This window comes from Perna viridis, chromosome 3, assembly GCF_037379345.1.
Source record: "Perna viridis isolate PV_CMFRI_1.1 ecotype Kerala chromosome 3, ASM3737934v1, whole genome shotgun sequence".
Classification (NCBI taxonomy): domain Eukaryota; kingdom Metazoa; phylum Mollusca; class Bivalvia; order Mytilida; family Mytilidae; genus Perna; species Perna viridis.
The window spans coordinates 53,022,446-53,042,856 of NC_142447.1; the positions used below are offsets into that span (position 1 = coordinate 53,022,446).

At 32.2% G+C, this 20,411-nt stretch overlaps 1 protein-coding gene across 2 annotated transcripts; it reads left to right on the plus strand.

The window, feature by feature from the left end:
- Window positions 1-171: 171 nt before the first annotated feature.
- LOC148622881 (ubiquitin-associated protein 1-like) lies at window positions 172-17,544 on the plus strand. 2 transcript variants are annotated; one of them, XM_088573163.1, is made up of 9 exons: window positions 172-290; window positions 3,757-3,802; window positions 5,605-5,678; window positions 6,925-6,975; window positions 9,527-10,801; window positions 11,504-11,539; window positions 12,446-12,652; window positions 13,291-13,392; window positions 14,671-17,544. In XM_088573163.1, the coding sequence occupies exons 2-9, from the start codon at window positions 3,766-3,768 to the stop codon at window positions 14,794-14,796; spliced, it is 1,908 nt and encodes a 635-aa protein (XP_088429289.1). In that variant the 5' UTR covers window positions 172-290; window positions 3,757-3,765; the 3' UTR covers window positions 14,797-17,544. The 2 variants fall into 2 exon arrangements, with proteins under 2 accessions (XP_088429289.1, XP_088429290.1); XM_088573164.1 differs by lacking the exon at window positions 11,504-11,539.
- The last annotated feature ends 2,867 nt before the right edge of the window (window positions 17,545-20,411 follow it).

Consider the following 20,411-nt stretch of genomic DNA (forward strand, 5'->3'; position numbering starts at 1 on the left):
AAATTATTTGTTTCACATGTCCTTAGAAATGCTACAGAAGTGAAAGTTTATTGAATGAATTTACATATTTTTTTTTTAAAATCCTAAAAATATGCACTTCACTATAGAAGTCTATTGGAAAATTAATACGATACTGAGACCTTTTGATACACTCCAAAATGTAAAACCGGAAATTGATCATTGATTCAATAAATAGAAATTATCTCCCTTAATTGTCATTTTTCAGATGACCATGACATCATCGAGAGAACGACAGAGTATTTTCATTTGACGGAAATGTTCAGCAGAGGGTAATTGTTTTCCTTCTCAAAGGAAAACCACTTATTTTTTTCTAATACGGTCTCAATTTTCCACACAATGTAGATATTTTCGGATCCTTCACTCATTCACTGCGTCTGCATCCGTTTCTCCTTATTGTTTACTTTCATATCTGTAAACAAAATCAATGTTTAGTTTTTGACAGTGTGTCTGTTAACTTGTACAGACTATGCTAATAGTATGCTTTCACAATCCATTTGGTAACATTTGATGGCTGTTGTTTTAGCTTCATTTTTTTAAATACCCTGTGTTGGCACTGCATGGAAGTTTCTGTTAGCCACTGTGGCTAATTCAATATCAATTAGCCACATCAGAAAATCAATAGCCACTAAATACCTGTTAGATATTACAAAGGTGACAGCAGTGTCAACAGAGTCTGTTACGTGTATGTATTGGAAATGGGAATTCAAGATATAAATTTTAGCTTTCAAATTTTGTGGTATGTTGAAGGGCTTAAAAGAAAACCATGCTTTAAATTTTGACAAAAAATTTATCTGACATCAACAATCAGCTATACTTTTATTTTTCAAGCATTTTCAATAAAAGAGTCTCCAACCTTTTTATTTTGTTTTCAATTGCTACAGCTTGTTCTTCATTATTATTTTTGTCCTCACTTTCCTCAATAGTATCAACATCTCTGCCTTGTTCACCCACAATTTCATTCAAAGTCACCATGGAAGCATGTGTGAATAATAAACTACTAAGGGGGTTTTTAATGTCCTTGACTACCCTGTCTGGTCTTGCACGGAAGACGGTGAATAATAAAAGAATCGATTTGGAATAAAAAGTCTATGTGCCTCAATCAGAACTCCTCAGCCTTTCTAGTTACACTGAAAAAAGAATGTAGTGGAAATGGCCAAGTAGTTTCGATTGCTACGTTCCTTATATTTTTCTGCAATTTAGAGAACCAATATGAGAAATAAAACGGAATTCGTATTCGAGTCATAACTGATCAAAGTTTTTGTATTAATTTTCCCAACTTCCGGTTTCACCAAAGTGGCGAACAGATGGGTTTTTGATCCTTCAGGATCAAATACTTTATGTCACTGGTCTATCACTGGAACTTCACTACTTTTTCTGAACACTACACAAAAATATAGTCCAAATGTAGTTCCATTTATATCATTCAATACATCTTTTATAACAAGTAAATGTTTCTTGCAATTTATCAGCTCAGTAGTATTCTTTTATTTGTCTGTATGTCCATCTAAATGACTTTTTGTGGTTTCCTAATGCAAAACATGGACTTTGTCATTCCTCATCCAGGGTGAGGGGAGCTACAAAAAATGTACATTGACTATTCCTTTTAAGAAATTGGGAATGTAAAATTCAAGATGATACACCTAGATACAAATATATAGTTCTTGGTAAAGATTCCTCATACTTTGTAAGAAATAATTCCAAATCATCTTCCAAATATACAGAGGAAGATGTTTACAAAATGCTGGAACTTTTAATTGACAACATATTTGTCCAGTGTGGTGGACGTGTTTTTCAACAAACGGTTCCAATGGGAACAAATTGTGCTCCTTTACTTGCTGACCTATTCCTTCACTCTTATGAGGCTGACTTTATAGCTGATCTGATCAGAAAGAAAGAATATCGTTTGGCTAGATCTTCAATCTCAGTTTCCGCTATATAGATGACATATTATCTTTAAACAATCCTAATTTCGGGGATTTGATACATCACATCTACCGAAAAGAACTTGAGATAAAGGATACTACAGACACTGTGAAGTCAGCCTCATATCTTGACATACACTTTAAAATCGATGGTAAAGGAAAACTATTGACCAAACTTTATGACATGCGTTATGACTTTTCATTCAGAATTGTCAACTTTCCTTTCATCTGTGGCAACATCCCTTCGGCTCCTGCGTATGGAGTGTTCATATCACAACTCGTACGTTATGCCAGAGCTTGCCGAAACTACACAGACTTTTTGTATCGCGCTAGAACTCTAACAAATAGGCTTCTGGAACAGGGTTATGTTGCTACAAGATTGAAGTCATCACTACAGAAGTTTTATGGTCATTATCATGAACTCATGGATCATTATGGTGTATACATCAGCACCATGAAAACTGATTTATTCAACGGGTCATAGTTTTCCTTCCCTCGTTTGCCTACCCCGGACTTGACCTTTTATGAGCAACTCAGTGGGTGTTTCTAGAAAAGCAGAGAACGCTTGCCCTACCGGTCCACCTGGTCCATGCTCCCAGTTACTTTATGTTCTTTGTTGTGTATGTCTGTTTTCCATGTCGGGTCTTTGTCCCTGGATTACATTCTTTTGATTACCGCTATAATCTTGGTTCCCTTGATTACTCTTTCAAATGAGCTTTATTTAAAGTTGGCAAGTTAAATGCATGTAATATACATTGCGTGCGTACATATATAACATTGCATAAATGAAACATAGACAGACACTTACGTGCAGGTATACGTGCATAGCACTAGTAAGCATTCAAATAGAAATGCTAAGCAAGCTTGTTGCAACTTAAGTAAAATTAGCAGCATAATTAAAGGCAAAAGAAACAAAATAAAACAAAAATAAAAAAAAACCAACAACTAATATGGTTGTAGGAAAATTTTGATTTGAAGTTTCAGCTTTGTCACTCATCTACTATTAGAACATTTTGTTGCATGATTGGTTGTACATGTACCATGTATAAGTGTTTCGGTCATCATGATGGGTTGTACCGTGTGTAAGTGTTTCGGTCATCATGATGGGTTGTACCGTATGTAAGTGTTTCAGTCATCATGACGGGTGTACCGTGTATAAGTGTTTCATCATCATGATGGGTTGTACCATGTATAAGTGTTTCGGTCATACAATGAATTTGTGTTTGTTGGTACAAACTTGTTGCTTTTTAGGGTTTTTTGTGGCTTCTGTAAATTTGTGGCCCAACTTCTTGAAAATAGTTTGAAGTTTGATATGCTGAGCTTCAGTCTGATGGGTTGTACACTAAGCTTTTGGACTCAATCACACATCACATTTTTATTATTTTTCAACAACACTTTATGGTATGAATTTATGAATTGGAAGTTCATGGGAAAGCTATAAAATTTGATTTGAGGCTTCAGTTTTATGAGTTAATTACTGTAAATACAGAAATTTTTGCATGTATTAAATATTGCAAGTTTGTGATTTTTGGGCGGAAAGTCTATTTAAAACTTGCAGAGAAACATCCTATTTCACTAATGTTAAAAATTTCATTGCACAAGTTTTTATGAAGTAAAGCCAGGTACTTTTTCTGCAACTTTAATAACAGTAAATATCCTACTAATTTCTGAATATACATTAACAGAAGCTTCAGTTTAATTGACTTTATTATGTTGAAATTGAAATTGGGTTAAACTATCTCAATGATTTTTTTCTGTGATTCTTTATTTGTACATACCTATACATGAACATTTAAATCTTTTATTATTTCAGAGTTTAAGAATGGCTTACAGATCCTTGGAAAGAGAATCTAGTTATGGTAACTTAGATGCATGTTCAAGTTAGTGGCCACTTGTATTGGCCCAACACATTTTTTTCATTGCTTCCTTAAAGACAATATAAATTTGATATACATGTATATAGGCAAAAAATTTATTGAAGCATCAAATTAAAGAAAAATTCAAAGTTTTTACATCAAAATCCAAGTTCACTTCCAAAACAGGAGACAGAAACAATCTACATACACAATACACACAATGAAGATAATATAATAAAATACAACTACAGTATATATAAAAACTGAAGTTAAAGAAAACAAGACAACAATAAAGCAATACAACCTCCCACGAAATACTTGAAGTGATATCTAGTGATCCAGAAGGGTGAGCGTGTCCTAAAGGTGTTTTGTGTAGCTTTTTGAAATTTTCTATTATTTTATTATTGATCAGAGTAATCAAGGGAACCAAGATTCTAGCAGAAATCAAAAGAATGTAATCCAGGAATAGACACCAGACATGGAAAACAGACAAACATAACAAAGAACACAAAATAACTAGAAGAATACATACAAAGTAACAAATAAAATGAGCAACTCGGACTCCACTAAAAACTGGGAGCACGGACCAGGTGCACCGGTAGGGTAAGTTTCCTCTGCTCTTCTAGAAACGCTTGCCCAGTTGCTCATGAAAAGTCAAGTCTGGGGTAGACGAAAGAGGAAAGGAAAATTATGACACGTTGGAACAAATAATATTTCATGGTGCAGATGGATACACCGTAATGATGATGACAACCATAAAACCTTTGTAGTGATGACTTCAATATTGTAGCAACATAACCCTGTTCCAGAAGCCTATTTGTTAGAAGTCTAGGGTGATACATAAAGTCTGCTTAGTTACAGCAAACTTTGGCATAACATATGAGTTGTGATATGAAAACTCCATATGCATGTGCTGAAGGGATGTTGCTACAGATGAAAGGAAAGTGGAAAGTTGACAATACAGAATGATTCGTCTATAGTTTTCCTTTAACATCGATCTCTAAGTGTAGGTCAAGATATGAGGCTGATGTCACAGTGTCTGTAATATCCTTTATTTCAAGTTCTTTGGGGTAGATGCGATGTATCAAATCACAAAACTAGGATTGTTTAATAATCTACAAAGCAGAAACTGAGATTAAAGGATCCAGCTAAATGCTGTTCTTTCTTTTTGATCAGATCAACTATAAAGTCAGCCTCATAACAGTGAAGGAATAGGTCAGCAAGTGGAGGTGTACACTTTGTTCCCATCGTAATGTTGACCGTTTGTTGGAAAGCTTGTCCACCACATTGGACAAATATGTTGTCGATAAAAAATTCCAGCATTTTGAAAATATCTTCGGTATATTTGGAAGATGATTTGGAATTCTTTTTTACAAAGTATGAGGAATCTCTACCAAGAACTATTACAAATTCATTTATGATAATTTCTTTTAATTTGTATCTCTCTTATGAAATGGTCAAAATTGGATTAACATTAATTTACAAATACATTAATGTGTTACTATGTTGCATTCATATGTAAACATTGGTACATGTAGTTGCATGAACTTATAGAAGCGAAGATGGCATTTGTATAGTGGTATATATTCTCAGATGTGGGTTTATATTTGTGGGTTTAATTATATAGCATGGGTACTCCACTTTTTGTTAAATACATTGTTTCACTTAAATTTTGATATAAAAGATATCAAAAAATTTGCATACAAAAAAATTCACCATATATTTATATCTTATTTTGAAAATACGATGAATCATATAAATTTACACGGAATATAGAAATATCCTGCTTTTCTGTTTGATTTTAGCTTATGGCTCCAGTTCATCATGTCTTGATGGTGTTCCATTTAAAATAAGTCAACAGTTTCAAGTGCCAAATCGTGTAAGTAATTTAAACTTTACAGAAGGAGTCACTGTTACATGTATGTCATATCTGTGAAATGATTGTCATTGGAAATAAATTACAATTAATCAGCTTTATACATGTATATGTATCTGGGGAGGAATTAAACCCTCTTACTAAATTGATCATTGCTGAATGAGAAAGAAAATTGGCTGATAAAGTAAACTGCTACAAAATAGATATATAAAAGAAAAGAATTGTTCACTAAAATAAAAATAGAATACAGATTAATGGAAGTTAACATTGAAACAAGGTAAACCAGTAATAACGATAGAGAAACGCAAGTATAGTTGAGCTTTTGTGAAGAAGAAGCGTGGAGATAAGATGAAAGGTTACATCAGAAAAAAAGTTTCTTTCTTTGTCCAAAAAAAAAAAATGGGATAATTCATTAATTTTTAGTAATTGGCTAAAGTGAATACTTAATTTATGGTACAAAAAAGATCACGTTTGTAAAAAGTAAGTAGCTCATACAAAAGCCTGATGCAAATGAATTTTGGCACAAAAGAATGCCAGCTGACACTAAAATTGCAGAATATACTACCAAAATAAGTATGACAATTATTCACTATTCTGAATTGGTAATTCATTTCATAACACTGTTATAAGTCAATAGTTTAATATCTGTAAGTACTTTGTGGAGATTTTCAGTGTGACATCACCTTTTTCTATGTTTCATTTTTTTTTATACCCCATGCAAGGAAGTTGTGGAGGGTATAATGTTTTTGACTCGTCTGTTCTTCCATAGTTAGTTTCTGGACTTCTTTCTAAATGCAGACATTGAGCTGATTTTTGGTATGCAAGTCTACCATGATGAATCAGGTTTATGTTTTGTTCCACTTCACTCGTGTTTACCGAAATTACTAATCTAATAATTAGAATTAGACCTATCAATTGCAGTCACTGCATGTAGAATCTAACAATTGCGATATTACGGATCTTCGACTTAGCAAATTTTACAGAAATAACAGTTTTCCAGACTTTTTTCTGTTAGCTTACAAATATTGTGCTGATTTTTAGTATGTGAGTCTACAATGTACAATGATGAATTACAGATTAAGTTTATTTTTTGCTTAGATTTTGTATGAATTAATGCCCTTTTAACTTTCTTTTTTTTTTATTCTATACTGAGAATCCAATATGTGGACACATGGGGTATGTGAGGGCACAAACTAAGGTTCTTTAATTGTAAATATTAGTTTTTATTGACATGAATAATTATTTTCAGGTAAGAATCGATACAGATTTGACAAAGAAACCAATACATCAACATGATGAGGTATGATCTATAATTACAACAGTTTCATTTATATCAAGTGGGATGTCTTATTCATTGGTATGAGATGTTTTTTTTTGGTAAAGAATAAATCAGTGATGTTGAATCTAGCCAAACCATTCTATGTAGATCATTCATTAAATTTTAGGCTGATGAGTTCTCAAAACTTTTCTTATAAAGAATATAGAACTGGCACAGTATCATGTTTCTTGCTATTTGCAAAAGACTAAAATCTCCTTCAAATTTCATTTTGAAAATAATTCTGCAAATTATCTTCATTGAAGATTTTTTTTGGTTAAAAAATGTAAAGTTTTCATGTACATGTATGTTTGCCAAACATTCTTTTCGGATACATTGTAGTTATTAGTACATTTAGGTTACAGACCACCAATTCAACCAATGAGCATTTGGAACGTACGCAAAAATAGTCCTACGCAGAAATTACCCCTGTTCCTCATAGTGCTGTGAAAAAAGTTCTCATCTTATTTTAAAAATTTAAACAGTTTCTGAAAGGAAAAACATTTCTGTACATTTTATAGGTGCATTTTGCTTCTTGTGATGTGAAGCCTAATCTCCATAATGATTTTTAAATATACCCCTATCTTGTGAAAACACTGGGATTTCCCATGCTATTTATAGACCCTTCACTTCCGGTGACCAGTACTGCACTGCAAGTCTGCTAACCCCACATGCCATTCTGAGGATTGTGAGCTGACATATGTAGAATCATGCTGATATATAGTCATCTGCAGGTTAAAGTTAAGGTAAAGTCCAGAGAAGCCATTGAATATTGTGAAATTAGCATAGAAGCCTATGGGAAGTGGAATTAGTGGTTTTTAGCCTTAAGTTGAAGCCATGGCAAAATGAAAAGTTTCTTGAAATAGCTTTAAACTACTTGAAGATCTTGTTAACTTTGCCATGAGAGGAATACACTACAAAAATCCTTCAAAATATGCATTTTTTTAAGTTATAGGTCCAAATTATGGAAAATTGGTCTTTTTGGCTGATTTTTATGTCCTATCTTGTAAAAAGTGTAGAAAATTTAGTAAAAATATCAAATATTAAACTTTGAGGGCTATATTTACCTTAATATGGTAGTAATAAGCACTTGAAATCAAGTTTTGTGTAGATTTGAGCAAAAATTAGGTTAGAAATGAGGAAAAACTGACTTTCATTACTGCGGTTAAGGCCATATAAGCATTCCCCTATTGCAACATGGAAAATCCATTATTGAGCACTTTTTTTGCTTTAGGTGCCCTTTACTGGTCATGTTTTAATGTGAAAACACTGTATTTACAAATTTAAAGCCAAATATATCACCTTTTGTGAAAATTTAAAGATTTAGGATTTTTGACATGTGATCAAGAAAAAGGGGGAGGCATGTCAGAAATAAATTTTTAAAAATAGACCAATTTCTCAGAAAATGATTACTTTTAAAACTATTTCTTCATTAATATTGTTAAAAAACAAGTTGTGATTGATATTTTTTATTTGAAAAGTCAGAAAAAGTTCTTTGCAAATATTTAATGCATTTCAGTATGGTAGAATATTTTCACTTTTTTGCTGGCACAACTTGGTTACCCTATATTTAAAAATCAAATATTTAAAAAAGTGCTTGTCACATTTCACTGAAACTTTGCAAATGCATTCAGTATGTGTGTAGGAAGATACCTGTATAGTTATTTATTTTTTCTAAGACAAAAAGTGACTCTTTAGGTTACAGACCACCAATTCAACCAATGAGCATTTGGAACGTACGCAAAAATAGTCCTACGCAGAAATTACCCCTGTTCCTCATAGTGCTGTGAAAAAAGTTCTCATCTTATTTTAAAAATTTAAACAGTTTCTGAAAGGAAAAACATTTCTGTACATTTTATAGGTGCATTTTGCTTCTTGTGATGTGAAGCCTAATCTCCATAATGATTTTTAAATATACCCCTATCTTGTGAAAACACTGGGATTTCCCATGCTATTTATAGACCCTTCACTTCCGGTGACCAGTACTGCACTGCAAATCTGCTAACCCCACATGCCATTCTGAGGATTGTGAGCTGACATATGTAGAATCATGCTGATATATAGTCATCTGCAGGTTAAAGTTAAGGTAAAGTCCAGAGAAGCCATTGAATATTGTGAAATTAGCAAAGAAGCCTATGGGAAGTGGAATTAGTGGTTTTTAGCCTATATTTGTAAAATATTTACTTGAAAATCTATATTTTTATACAAATTTAGAAGATGTCCTAAAATGCTGTTCTACATGTAATAGATATAATCAGAATATTTATTGGTGAATGAGAATGTTTCTGGCTATACATTTTTTTTCTGTATTGTACAGCTTTAAAAATATGTACCCTACAAACAGTAGTTCTTTCACAGTATTCTACAGTTTATAATAGTAAGTTCTTCAAACCTACTAATTAAAGTGTCGTCATCAGTATATGTCAACCCCTTTCTCCAGTTTATATTAAGGGGTTGGATTAAACCTTAAAACACATTGTCTTTAACTTTCAGTCCACTTTACTAATAAATGAAAACTAATTATTGTTAATTTCAGTATAACTTTGAAATAGAAGAAGGTGTTATGAAATGGGCAGAGGAGAGAGAAAGAGCAATGGAAAGAGAGAGACAACTACAGGCACAGAAATTAGAAGATGAGTTACGTGCAGGAAAAGTTAACAGTGGTCCAATAAAAATTCCTGCTGATGATTCAGACTCAGAACCAGAAGACCAATGGTTAAAAAATAACTCGCAAAATGAAAATGCTCAAAACTTACCATCAAAATCTACAAGTCAGAATGTTCAGAGAGAGCGTCCAAAACCACCCCCTCGCCCACCACAACCCAGGGGGCCCATAATTAGTAATGGCATTCTCACACCAATTCCAATATCCTCAGCTAATAGTGACAGTACTGCATCTTCTAATGCCAGTAAATCTGTAGACGTCACTCTGTTTGAGACTGAGGATGACCCGTTTGATAGATTTGAGAGACAAACTCTTAATGACTTAGAAGAACTAAAAAATGTGTTTCAGTGTTCAAATCAAACCACAGAATCACAAAGTGTTCAGTTAACAGACAGTAGTCAACATCAAGCAAATAGTAATTTAGGATCAAACACAAATAATTCAGACCAAGGAGAAGTTCCGAATGACTATGAAAATGTAACACAAACTGATGGAGGACCTACAAACAATTTTTGTAGTTTTAATGGTGCTGTAGTGAACAATGCATTTAGTGGTAGCCCTGAACTTACAAATGATACAGGGGATTACGTGACTCTTAAACATGAACATGATATGGCAAGAAGTTCACCTCAAATCGACATAAACAAACTTCCCCCTGTCCCACCACGTCGATTTTTAACCAGCAATGACCCACTTCCTCCGATTAATTCTAATGTATCTAGTCTGCCACAACAAGAAGCAAGTTCCATTAGTGCAACTTATAACAATTTTAAGTCAATGCAACCAGATCCTTTTGGAATGAGTAACTTTACCAAGGATCAGTTACCAACATATGAAAATGCAACCCAAGTTAACTTCAAACCTGTTGACTCAAACTTGCCTAACTATGAAAATTGTAATATAAAAAATGGACAAGTTGTATTCAGTAGAAATGAGTCTTCATTATCTCATGAATCATTAAATAAGACTGCAGATAAGTGTTCTAATTATGTAAATGTTGCTCCAGGTGTACCATTAAGTAGTAGTTCTAAACGGAATGCCAAAAGTAACCCTGATATAACAATGAATGGTAACTCTGCTGATGTGTTTGACAAGGCACCATTTGCATTGTCAAGGTCACCTCCACAACGACCTTCTTCACAACAGGTGAGTTTACCTATTAAAAGTAATTACTTTTAACCAGACATGGAAAACAGACATACACAACAAAGAACATAAAATAAAATCATACATACAAAGTAACAAAAGCAAAAGAGCAACTCAGACTCCACTAAGAACTGGGAGCATGGACCAGGTGCACCGGTAGGGTAAGCGTCCTTTGTTTTTCTAGAAACACCCGCCGAGTTGCTCATAAAAAGTCCAGGGTAGACAAACTATGACCTGTTGAATAAATTAGTTTTCATGGTGCAGATGGATACACCATTACGATCCACGAGATCATGATGACGACCATAAAACTTCTGTAGTGATGACTTCAATCTTGTAGCAACATAACCCTGGATGCTTGCAATAATTTAGAAATGTTATTGGCTTAAGGATATCAGTTGTTTGGTTTTGATGTTAATAATGGATCATTTAAGATCAGAAAAAAAATTGTATTATTCTTTTGTACCGGTACTAGTTATACCCATATCATACTTAAGTAAACCAAGACCCTGTAACACTAACTTTGAAATCAATGTGTTTTTGGAAGTGGATGTATATTAGTATATCATGTTACTTGTATATGAGTGTGTACAATCACACAAAATGTGACAGTAAACAGTAATGAAGTTTAAATAAATATTGCAAATATATATTTATTTGGATTGTGTGAAACGTGCACTATAAGTTCCCCTTGTTTTATAGAACCTTACAAATTGTACATTGTACATTGACTTGCCTGTAAGTAATTCATTGTAGAAATTACCTGATTTCCTTAAAAGTACTAAACCTAGGGTTACCCTAATATGGTATGTTGTAACCTTGGGTTAGTCTAAATAATAGTTTTGGTGACTTTAACTTATAGTCTCTCTGTCTGTTTCCATAGCAATGTCACCCTTCTTCTTTAATCTCAGCTTACTTACATGTATCTGATCACTTTATGTAAACCAGCAAGTACATGTATATATGTTAGTATATTGGTGTTGGTGTGTAGAAACTAACAACTAGTTACATGTAATACATCTTAATGTTGCACTTCTATGTATAGTTACCCCTGTAATGATTATTTTTAAAGTTAGCTGAACAAAAATAATTTGAGCCTTAAGTGAAAGGAAAAGTTTAAATCCAGTTTTCTGTCTACAAAAATATTTTTGCCCTTTTTATTTCATTTTACTGTAAATGAAAAACATATAACACTGATCTTTTGCATATTTTCCCAGAAAAATGTGATTAATTGAACTGGTTATTCACTGTTTTTAACTTATTTTGAAATTTATTTTGCTTATGCTATGTCATTTCAATTGAGAGTAAGAATATATAAACTGACAATCCTTGGGTGAATCTGGTATTACTGTGGCACTGATATCACTGAGTAGAGGCATGTCACATTGTACAATCAGGTAGCAATCATTGAAGTACATGTTGCATGTATATTACTGCAAGTTGTGTAGCCCTCATGTTCACAGTGATCAAAATACAATGTGCTATAGATTAACATTTCTACTACTTGAAATGGACAAAATTGTTAAAATTAAATGTATTGAATACATTTTAATTAATATGGGCAGTTATGCATAACTTGTGAAATTATGTGATTTCTTTTCAATTGTAATAGTATACTATAGTAAACTACATATATATTGACAGTCATGGAACAAGTACTCTCCCTTGCCTTCTCCATCTGGTATATCTAAATCAAGTAGTAACAGTGACTTTGCTAGTCCATCTGAAGTGGATCCATATCTTAGGTTGCCCCCTGACCAACAGGAAGTAGTCAATAATCTAGTCAGTATGGGCTTCTCTCGTCCACGTGCAGCACGAGCTGTAGAAAATCTTGGCTGTGATGGGAAGGAGGTATGATTTTTCTTTATATTTTTATATTTTTGATAAAGTATGAGCACTACATATAGGTAATTTATTTATTTAAAAAAAAACACAGCTATAAGAAGACAAAAAAGGTTTTAGGCAAGAATTGTATCAAAAATTTTAATACTTTTTATAAAGGCACATACATCTTTCATATAAACCATTTGTTTAGTTACTGCATGTAAAAAAAAGTAGCCATACTGAAGACACAAAGAAAGGGAACACTATATCAAGCTAGAAAGTACTGTTCAAGGCACTTTGTGTTTGCAAAACTGACAAATCATAACTTCATTGTATGCAATTATTTTAGAATACACAGAATTATAAATTTATATGATATACAGTATGAACTGATAATTGTACCAAACTTCTCCTTTATACTATACATTGTCACCATAGAATCTCCCTAGCATTATTATAATACAACATAGAGTGGTAAGATTATACTGTTCTTAGATATACCATTAAGTGAGAATATAATGTCATTCATGGACTAATTGTTATCAAGTAACAAACATATGTATATCTGGTCTTAGTACTGTCCCATAGAATAATAATAAATGAAAAGTGTTCAGATAAAATTCTGCTTTATTTAAATATTTCAGTGTTTTTTTTTGTATTTTTAGATAGTTGAACATTTGTGCAATGTAGATAAGTTGTCAGATGCTGGGTTTGATGCCTATCAAAGTGAATTGGCATTAGTCTTGTTTAAAAATGATAAACAGAAGGTAAGTTAAATCTGTTTAATCTATTACTCTCACTAAAAATGTCACACGGCTCTAAACTTCAGGGGCTGCTCTGGCTTCCTAAATTCTGTTGCCAGAAAAATGGCCAGCTTCATATGCAAAATTACACACAATACTACTCCAAAAATGACTGTTTTAAACCTGTTAAACCAATCAGTATCCAAAAATAAGTCACATGGCTTTTAACCTATTACATGGAGTATCCTTTTCTGTCATCTTGCAATTCATACAGAAATATGCATTTTCAATAAGCTAATAGTGTTTGAAAAGAAGCAAAAAAAAAAATTGTCTCAAATTATTCAAAACATAATTTTGGCATAAACCTATATTTAGTAAAATTACAAACATCAATGTTATAATGGGAAAATGTACTATAGAAATCTAATGGGAATTTTTTATTTCAATATTACAAGAAAGTTTGGTGACTTCTGATTTTCTTTTTGAAATATGAAATGTTATATGAGTGTTCTTTATCCACCTGTTTTTTTAATAGTAAGCAAAACTGAAAATTCCCTACATAATCTGTATAGAATGTAAAAAATTGCCTATATTTAGGCTCAATTATCTGTAAGTTAAGTTCAATGATCTATATTTTTTTCCCCTGTGATGTGTCCCTGGGGACTTGGAAATGCTGGGTGTCCATCCGTCTGTCCAAATTCTCTGCACTTTTTTTTGGTTTGCATTTACCAAATAAGTTTGTTTTTGTTATGTAGCCTTATATTGAAGAGTTACAGATTAAGTTTGACTTTGATTACGGTTAAATGATTTTTACAGAAGTTACGGCCCTTGGACTTAGAAAATTTCATTGTATTTAAAGTTTTCTGCACTTTTTTTCGGTGGAAGACATAGGAACGCTGTTCTTTTATTTATCTTAAAATTCTACAGCATGTTCGTTCATTGTCATCTTTGAGAAAAAATAGCAATATCCCACTAAAAGTGTTGGGTAAATGTATAATCTAACTTAAACCAATCAATATCAGACTCTTTTGGGTATCTATTGCCATAAAAAATCTGTTTATATTTATTAAGAAAATGCATGGAAACATAAGATTTCTTATTTTCTTATTATCCTGATGCAACATTTTATTTTCATTCCCTAAAAATGATGTCACAATAGAAATATAAGTCTGACCATGAACGCTTTTGGCCATGACCTGCCCCACTTATTCCTGAATTTGGTATTTTAGGAATTCCTTATGGAACCTTTCAGATTGTACTAATTGAGTTTTAAATAAAATGAATTATTTACTTTATTTGTAGGCTGAAGTATACTTAAACCTATACAAACAATTTCAAGAACTGGGATTCAGTAGTGATAAAATAAAGGAAGCTTTGATGAAATTTGACAATGATGGTGATAAAGCTTTAGACTTTCTGACGACATAGGATTTGGCTTTGCTTTAGCAAAAGAAAATATTCATATAAAAAAATGAGTTCCCTATTATCACCAGGAAAACTTAAAGGCTGAAATGTTGACAAGGGGAGATATAACAAGGTTTACAAGCCATTGATCTAACATAGAGAAGCTCCATAACCAATAAAAGATCTTCTTTAACTTCCTATGCTTCAGAGAAAAGTGATTTAACAAAAAAGTTCTCTAGTCACAAGAATCTAAAGAATTTTTCTACTGGCACAAAGTGAATTATATCAACATGACCATACAACAGTAAATCAGGAACAGTATTAACATGAAAAATGGTGATGTAGTTCATTGACAAAAGATGCTATTGGTTTCTATTATACTAAATAAATTGGAAAATCTATTTGTCCAAGTTAGTACTTGTATCTTATGAAGCACATATTTTGTGTTAAGATGTTTACAGAGAGAAATATGAGATGAAGTAAACTAAACCAGTTGAAGTATCATATTGATACTAATTGTCTCTGGTTTATGGTACATTGTTTGTGTATCATACCTAACAAACCTAATCATATTCTAGGTATAGTTGTGTTTTGTTTTGACTAGATCCCGACCTTTTTGTTCCTAGTATTTGCTCCCCCTCCCTAGTTCTGAATATCTGATAACATATCTTATAATGCAATTTTGAAAGATACAGTATGACAAGGCATGTCTTACAATTTTCTTTTGTACTGTACGATAAACAATGGTGTTTTCTTTGAATTGTTTACTACATGTACATGTATTTCAAATATTGATGATATCTATGAAAATAATACTCATTTAGGGGTATAAAAAATTCTAAAATTTTCAAAATAAACTAGTACTGCTAAAAAGTTGATTTCTGTGTGGGGAATATATGATACTTTTAATGAGAAGAATTGTTTCTGCACTTTTTTTTAGAAACATAATAGTAGAGTTTTGAAAATCATGAAAGTAGAAGAAAAAGCCTCTTTATATGTTTGAGTGTAAAATGAAAAGGAATATATGGTCAGCCAGCCTAGTTTTGCTGTCTAAGAGTGGACAGTAGAGCAAGCATTTATAATGAATTGTCATCCTTAATTTACTCTCCATAAATGGTTTTAGTGGCTTAAACATATCATAATGAATACTAAAATGTATTCATAAGTTTTGTGTACTTTTGAACAACTATTTAATGCATAATGATGTCCACCTTAAAATTGAAGAGCTTGGATAGGCTTATTTGATGATGTTATTATTTATCATTTAAAATGCTTTTTTAATGCCAACTTGCTTTTTTAGATTGCCTTTTAATATTACCTAGTAAATATAACCAAGTAAGAAGTTGCGTTATAATCATATTTTGATCAGAAAAGATCATTTGTAGACTATACCATTGCATATTACTGGAATATTTTTCTACATAAAGAAGGAATTCTTTTTAGTGTTTTAAAAATTTTACTATTTTGAAAATAAAAATCAAGTACGATTTTTTATTATTTAAAGTTGAGATAAAAAATCAATTATACATAATTTAATGTAAAAATTGACTAAATGTGTTCATATCCATTACAACATTACTACTGTGTATTAGAGTTGTGACTGTGATCTTTATTTATTCCATTGTTTGTGTGCTTTTGTTATATTTTCTACTGTTTTCATGTGAGACTCATTTGTTATTTCCCTCAATATTGATAATGCACATTCAGTGTAAAGATGAATTATTTTGTAAATGCAGGCCTAAAGCTATTATATTGTGCACTTGACAGTTGAGATTAGATAATTTCTAGGTATGAACTCTGTTCTTGGGTTAACATTTTAATTGTTATTGATAGTCATTTCGTCCATATACAAATAATGAGACTAATAAAACTTACACTGTGCTTAATATGGTCTTAAATGTGATTACTTAGACCTTAATTTTGGCATTTTTGTTGAAACTGTTCTTTTTTGGTTTTTTTTGCTGAACTACAACTTAAGTGGATTCTCTAAATTTGATTCATTTTTAAGATGATATTTTGAAAGTAACTTTCAGAATTTTCTAAAGACTTTAATGGTACTTAGTAAAAATTTTTCTTAATTATTTCTTTTAGTTTCTCCTTTACAGTGTTCTATTAGTCATATTCCGATTTCATTTCACCAAAAGTTTAGTATTATGAGTTGTACACTTTCGACTTTCATTTTTATACTCATGTACATCATTATGTAAACTTTTTCTTGTCAGTCGTTTTTTTATTTAGTATTACCTCTAATCATGAAATACTCTAAATTTGATTTATTTTTAAGATATCAGATAGTGTCCAGAGAATTGTTTTCACAGGGAATCTTGATCTGCTTCATGATATTCCTCATATTTTGTCAATGCTCCTTACTTTAGAACATTTAAGCTGATGATAAATTGGTTTATAAAATGAACAGTCTATTTGAAAAAATGCCTGCATTTTTAACAAGCTTTCTATTAAAGAATTGCTTAAAGATGTGTTTCCAATTTTAATCAATCATTTCAAAGTTTTTCAGCATTTAACATAGCTGTTTGATATGCTGCTGTGAAGTGATTTCAAACACTGTGTTTCATTAGTTATTCAGGAATATAGTAAGTGTTAAAATAATTATAGTGCACATAATTTGCTTTTAGAAATCCATATTTTCATTTAACCTAACACCATCTTCCATCCACACATAGTATGGTCAATTGGAAGAACATGTTTCTATGAATCAGAGTATATTACTGTACTTGTTGATATTTTTATCCAGAGTAAAATGATTAAACCCTCTGTTTCTGTCTTTATCATGCCTGTTAGTGAACCAATGAACATCCCAGTGACACAAAAAAAGTGAAACAATATATTGTGAAGGTAGATCATACCTAGGGCACCGAGCATCTTTTTTGGGTCATCTTGCCTATTCATGTAGAAATATGTGCTTTCATTGAGTAAATAGTGTTTGATATGATGGGAAAACTTTATCTTTAAATTTATTCAAAAGATGCACCATGAAAACTGATTTATTCAATGGGTCATAGTTTTCCTTTCCTCGTTTGTCTACCCCGGACTTGACTTTTTATGAGCAACTTGGTGGGTGTTTCTAGAAAAGCAGAGGATGCTTACCCTACCGGTGCACCTGGTCCATGCTCCCAGTTTTTAGTGGAGTCTGAGTTGCTCATTTGCTTTTGTTACTTTGTATGTATTATTTTAGTTACTGTATGTTCTTTGTTGTGTATGTCTGTTTTCCATGTCGGGTCTTTGTCCCTGGATTACATTCTTTTGATTACCGCTATAACCTTAGTTCCCTTTATTACTCTTTCACATAAAACTGTACAAAAATGTGCTATAGAAATGTAATGGGAAATTTGGTATTTGAAAATAACAAGAAAAAATCAATTGAAATGTCCATTAGAAGTATTTGGTTAGACCTGTTATCCTATTGATTCATGAATATTAAACCAAATATAGGTAACATTTTTGTTATACTTATATTTGTAATGTATGCAAACATTTTTAAAGGAAGGTCGGGCATCATTTACAATTGTGCACATACGAGTATAATTACTGTCTAATGCTTGAATAGAGAGATGATTATACATGTTAAAACTCCATTAGTACAAAACCTTCACTGCTCAATGTATTTTGACGAAATTGTGCTGAAAGGATAGGCGTCATGTAGATGTGCATGAATCAAAATAATTATTGTCCAATGACTGCATAGAGAGATAGTTTAATCCAGTTTACCGATTGAGATGATGCGACAAATTGACTCACTCGAGTTTTTACGAACATGTTATTATAACCTTGAGCTTGCTAAGTTGCAGGTGGAAAGATATCACTCTGGATTTAGGTCATAGCTCATTTTGAACATTGCATTTCTAGTTTTTGTCCAAGTAACTAAGATAAAAACTATGGATTATACTCTCACAGTATAGTGTTTATACCTTTATCTTGACATTTGTTTCCTTTTCAAACATTACCTGTTCATTTGTGCCATCGGCGTGTGTGTGGGGCATGACAAGAACTACATGGCAAGATTTTACTCTAAATCAACCAATTCTTTTCTTGTGGGGTCTTGAGTGTTTGATTACAGGCCTTCAAGCATACCTATATTTGATTTTATAAATTGCTTATATAGTTCACAATCCTTATATTTTAGCCTAAAAATGGCATTTTCCATATATTAGTCCTATAAATTCCAATATATTTAAAAAATAAATCACGGAAACTCCATTTTATCATTGTTTATCTACGGGCTGGCCATTTATGTCGAATTGTTTCACTCCTTGCGATAGCGAAGGGTTAAATAACGACATAATGGTTAGCTCGTGGTAAAACAATGATAAAATGGAGTTTCCGTAATTTATTTCGATTCTAATAGGACTAGTTTATTCATACAATATTGTTTAAAAGACGCAACCTCTGTGTTGTTCGAAATGCTAGTCATGTGTTTTATCACTATTCTATCATTGCCGTGGTCTAAGAATTGTCGAAAACTGATGTTCTTTTTTGCTCGCTACCGCTTAGATCAATGAAGTTTCAGTTTTTCCAAAAACGTGTCCTTTCTATCATTTCAAGCACACATCTTTCAAGTCTTGGTGAGTGTATTCTTTGTATGTTGTTACTTGGTAAGCAATCAAAGAAGATATACATTTCATTTTATATCTTCCGGAAAAAGCCATATAACAACCCTATAAATTCCTGAGATTTCCCTGTAATGCCCTACTTTTGAAAAGAAATTGTACCCCATATGAAGTCCTATATCTTGTCAAAAGATAAAGGAAAAGATATGGTGAAACGCAACAAAGGAACCTCGTATACATTTTATAAAAATAGTGAATACTTCCAGAGATCACGAAAAGGTCTTGGTACAATGGTAACAGAAAGATGACACTTCCTCAGAATAACCTTAAAAAGTCAAATGACGACAGGAAGACACATTAATGACCAACTTCTCATGACTGGATACACGCATGTCTGTGGTGGGGTTGAACTAGATTAATAAAGTCTTCGTCACGCCTTTTATGTAATTTGAAATGAAAGAACAAATAAACACACCATAAATCCGATCTTCCTTAATGGAATACCTCAACATACGACATACAAACAAAATTAGAAAGCCATTGAAGGCCTGCAATAAGATTTTTGTTCATCTTCACATTTTATGAGGTTAGTATTTATTTTCACTTATGTTATAATTTTTCTTGATTTTTTGACATAGTAGAAAAAATAATTTGACAAACAAGATGTTGTGATGCTGTCAGCAGTACCTGGACAAGCTCGATACTATTGTTATTTTATTATTATTTTAAGTGTTATCAAGGGAACCAAGGTCATAGCGTTAATCATCATAATATTCTAATATTTAAAAGGCAACGATATACATTTATAAGAGTAGTAAAGGGAACCAAGATTCTAGCGGAAATCAAAAGAATGTAATCCAGGGATAGACACCATACATGGAACACAGACAAAGAACATAAAGTAACTAGAATAATACATACAAAGAAACAAAAGCAAATGAGCTACTCGGACTCCACTAAAAACTGGGAGCATGGACCAGGTGCACCGGTAGGGTAAACGTCCTCTCTTTTTCTAGAAACACCCGCCGAATTGCTCATAAAAAGTCAAGTCTGGGGTAGACAAACGAGGAAAAG